The 4,140-nt window shown below is 48.5% G+C and overlaps 2 protein-coding genes across 2 annotated transcripts; both read right to left on the reverse strand.

Annotated features, from left to right (window-relative positions):
* Positions 1-2,066: 2,066 nt before the first annotated feature.
* Positions 2,067-3,211, reverse strand: H310_01688 (hypothetical protein). Its single transcript, XM_008864879.1, has 3 exons — positions 2,831-3,211; positions 2,507-2,778; positions 2,067-2,459 (listed from the first exon to the last, which is right to left on the reverse strand). Exons 1-3 carry the CDS (start codon positions 3,191-3,193, stop codon positions 2,339-2,341), a joined length of 756 nt encoding a protein of 251 aa, XP_008863101.1. The 5' UTR covers positions 3,194-3,211; the 3' UTR covers positions 2,067-2,338.
* Positions 3,212-3,215: 4 nt separating this feature from the next.
* On the reverse strand, positions 3,216-4,127 carry H310_01689 (hypothetical protein). The gene has a single exon (XM_008864880.1). It carries the CDS (start codon positions 3,741-3,743, stop codon positions 3,369-3,371), a length of 375 nt encoding a protein of 124 aa, XP_008863102.1. The 5' UTR covers positions 3,744-4,127; the 3' UTR covers positions 3,216-3,368.
* Between the last annotated feature and the right edge of the window lie 13 nt (positions 4,128-4,140).

Genomic DNA, 4,140 nt, shown 5'->3' on the forward strand with positions numbered 1-4,140 from the left:
TGTGATCGAGCGCACTGAGTGTGACGACTTCCCAGTTGGACACTACTATGCCATGCAAGAAAATGCGTGGATGGATGCAAAGGTATGGGCGAAGTACATACGCTCCGTTTTGGTACCTCGGGTTCAAGAGCCTTCGGTTGTTGCCCTTGACAACTTTGATGCCCATGTGTCTGATCAAGGCTACAAGCTTGCAGAAGAGGCTGGTTGTTTGGTCGCAGCGATCCCAGCGAATGTCACGAGTGCTATCCAACCACTCGACGTTGGCATTACGGCGCCATTCAAGCGCTGCTTACGAAGCCTTTGGCTGCAGGAAGATTTGATTTATGGTGATGACGATGAAGATGAAGATGGCTACGTGACTTCTGTCACTGCGAAGCCGATTCGATATGCCATGATATGCCGTGCTGTGAAGGCCTGGTCACTTATTACTCCACAGGAGATTTGTCGTAGTTTTGAGAAAGCGATTCCTCACGCTTACTGCATGGGTTAGCATAGCGTCGATTTAGGCAAATAACTTCATATTTGAGGAATTTGGATATTTTTTAAATAACGTTGAATTTTATCCAATTGAATTTATTTAACCATAGTTTTTAGTTTTACCTTGCGAAGTACAATTGACATGACCGATACCCTAATTTGGGATTATTTCAGTCCGAGGGTACCTCCGCCGAAGGTGGTCAATGGTGGTTGAAGCTTGCGAAATGCGAGGGGATCGCTTGTGTTAGGGGTGAAGGATTAGAATGGGGCCCTCATTGGACAGTTCGACTTTTTTGAAACTTTGAATATTGCGTAACTTGAGTATATATTGACATTTTGGTCGACTTGCAATGTACTCAAAGACTTGGCAATCCATGACCTGTAATTTAAAATATTCGTGGCATTTGAAATGAATTTTTTAATTTTGATTTATGTTTTTGATTGGCAAAAAATTAAACGAACTTCAAAGTAAGCTTTCCAATCAAATTGCTTGAAGCCCACGAAGTTCGAAGCTGGGGTGCTTCTTAAATTCTGTCGTCGTATGTACTAATGGCATGTCATCCAGCATGAAGAACAAACCCTCTCGAAGCGTATGGGTGGTGGCGGTACGGTTATGGTTTGGGGCAGAGTAAGCTTCAACAACAAGACTGAGCTAGCCATCCTAGACGGTCGACAAGACTCTGTGAAATATCAAGAACTTCACAGCTCTGCAAACAACCTACAGTCTGCAATTCGTGAATTGGCGGTCCTTTCCGAGTCGGACACCCCTACGTTCCAACAAGACAATGCCAGTATTCACCGATCTCGCTCGACATTGGCCTACCTTGAAGCCATGCCATGGCCAACTATGCAGTGACCTGCGAAAAGTCCCGATATGAGCCCCAATCGAGAATGTTTGTGGTGTTCTAGCCCGATATGTCTATGCCAACCGTCGTCAGTTCGAAACAAGGGCTGAATTGAAGGTACAAATTCTCAACTCTTTGGCTAAGATCGATCAATTATACTTAGCCAAGTTAGCTGAGGGTATGCCTACGAGAATGGCCCAAACAATACATTACCGGGGTAATAGCATTGATAGATAGACATGTTAACGAGTGCGCCTGAAATTTCTTTTAAGCACTTTTCACTTTCCGTTACATCATAAACCTTTTCTACCCTGCCGATTGAGTACACGATTGTCTGGACTACGAATGGGCTTTAACTGCTATCCTTACAGATACTTGAGAAGGTGCAAATTTTGGGGTGCGTCTATGCTAGTATTTTCTTTTCAGATTGTATTTGTCAATAAGGGAGGGTTTGTGGAGATCCAATTTGTCAGGAGTATGGTAGACATAAATCACAAATGTTGAAATAGATCATTCATCACAGCACATATTCCTTCACTCTATCTTCTGTTTGGCTATTTCCAACTCCTGCTCGAGGATTGTGGCCTGTCGTTTGTCGATATTGAAAGTCTTGTTGTCATGAACTACCTGCGAGGTGACGAGATTAGGTGAGCCAATTGCCATTTAATCAAATTTTGAATAGTTAACGATTTGCGTGTGTTCAACCGCCGCAAACTGTTAAAAAATGAAATTTCGACACCATCGCTGGACCCCAATGGCGACAGCACAACAGCAATGCCGCAGTTAAGCTGCTGGACAATGGATAGCTGTCGCCATCACTTGTGAAGCACTCAACTCGTCGCTGAGATTGTGTTTGTGATGTACATCGATCTTTAAGGCATAGAAATGGTGAAGTTACGCCTTCACCGCCCTCGCGCACATCATGCATAAAGCACGCATACATCAAATTTTCCCCGTCAGCGATTCCATCCACGGTCATCTACATGGAGGCGAGGGGAACGATTGCCGTCTTGTGGTCACAGCAGTCGGTCGGAAGTGATGTCAAACACGGCCGTGGTGTCGTGGGCAAGGTACGGAGAAAACAAGATATGCAGGGTGCGCTGGGACGGTGACCGCGCTGACTTGCGAATGAGAAAGCTATGAATGGTTTAAAAATGGCAGATCGGGAACGGAGACGGACGTACCGTTGATTTACGCACGAGGACCAGGCAAGTCCGAGAGCGGGAATGTTGCCGTCCTTCTGCATGTCGGCCGTCATGTGGTTCACGACAATGAACACGGCGCGGTACTGCTTGGCGAGGATGTGCATGCAATGGACAATGTCGAACATCATTCGCGTGCGATCTCCCGCGTCGGCGGCCTTCTCCACGGATTGCCCCCGAAACACTGCTGCTATAGAGTCGACCACCACGAGTCGCACGCCATGCAACTCCATGAGCGATGGCAGTCGGGATTTCTATAGTGAATGATATCCATCACAGCAACAATTGGAATAGAATGATACGTACTAACGCATGGAGAAACTGCGTTGGGTCAGTCGCAGCTTCGAGGAATATCCGATTGAGCTGCACTGGTCCGCTGTCTGAATAATGAGCGGCGAGTTCCTGGAGTCTCTTCATTGGGGAGAGACCGTCCGAGTACATGTAACAGCTGCTGGCATTCAACCCCCCGCTTTCTCCTTGTGGAAGTTGCGATCGCAAGAGAAGCTGCAAGCACAACTGCGTTTTTCCGCTGCCAGCACACCCACATACTTCCGACACGAACCCGACGGGAAATCCTCCGCGCAATGCTTCGTCGACATTTGGACACCCTGTCGCAAGGCGTTCATCGACCCGCAGTGTCGCCAAGTCCCACGCCGTGAGCCCTTCCATGCAACGCTGTGAATCACATCAATGCAATTCCGAAATAATATTACTTGACATTTGTATGCCTTTTTTATTTAGGGTTGTCAAGCGCACTGTTCGCGCCAAGATCAAGTTCCTCCGTCATGGTCGTGCCGCGAGGGAGCATGATGGGTCTCACGCGTGTTCTTGGCATCCAGCAATCTCAATCTCGTCGAGAAACGGTACGTGTGTTGGCCGTCCTGATGATGCTTGTGCCGTCGTCGTCCAAGGACAGCTCCAACCCGACAGTCTGTGCGTGCCGCCTACGAACTTCTACATGACATCGACGTATTCCATATCTCGACAGCTCGTCGCCTCTGTTGTGGCATCCACGAGCATGGCTGGGAAACCACTGGCAATGCCCTTCACTACGGCCCAGGACGCATCTGTTGGCCCCACGTTGCCGGCTCAACATTTCGAGGATATAGAAAACATGACGCACAATCGTGCTGGCTTTTCCAGGTTCGCGTAGGCATCCTGGCAGATCTTGATATGTCGGCGTCCCGTCGTCGATCAGAACCCCTTGGACACCATCCATAGGTATCTCCTTCGCACGTCGCGCAGGTACACGATCCCAGCAGACCCTTCATGTCTAGTTTCTTGCGTACGATCGTTCCCCTTGCTTCCATGTATTTTACCATTGCAGGAATCGCCGACGGCCCCTCGCAAAGTCATCATCTCACGGGAAAGTCATGACTACAATTTCTTCAGAATCGACAGACGACGGGCAACTCGATCGAGCAGGACTACGATCCCACAAAGCATGCCGAGATCCGCTCACCAACTCTCGCATGCACGCATCGCTGGAAGACATCGACAGGTCCTCGATGCCAAGTTACGATGACCACGCAGCCGCGCCGTCGTCGCGGCCATTTCTTTACGTGCTGCAGATCGGAAAACCGAAGATTTGACTGTTCTCGACGTCACGAAAACAA

The sequence above is a fragment of the Aphanomyces invadans genome (assembly GCF_000520115.1).
Source record: "Aphanomyces invadans strain NJM9701 unplaced genomic scaffold supercont1.2, whole genome shotgun sequence".
Classification (NCBI taxonomy): Eukaryota; Oomycota; class Saprolegniomycetes; order Saprolegniales; family Verrucalvaceae; genus Aphanomyces; species Aphanomyces invadans.

What these genes read in the sequence shown, in the direction of transcription:
- H310_01688 (XM_008864879.1), bottom strand. Translation starts at nt 3,193, where the DNA reads ATGGAAGGGCTCACGGCGTGGGACTTGGCGACACTGCGGGTCGATGAA. An exon ending in CGCAGTTTCTCCATGCGTTA is followed by an intron (nt 2,779 to 2,830) that starts GTACGTATCATT and finishes CATTCACTATAG; the next exon opens with AAATCCCGACTGCCATCGCT. An exon ending in TCCTCGTGCGTAAATCAACG is followed by an intron (nt 2,460 to 2,506) that starts GTACGTCCGTCT and finishes AACCATTCATAG; the next exon opens with CTTTCTCATTCGCAAGTCAG.
- H310_01689 (XM_008864880.1), bottom strand. Translation starts at nt 3,743, where the DNA reads ATGGATGGTGTCCAAGGGGTTCTGATCGACGACGGGACGCCGACATAT.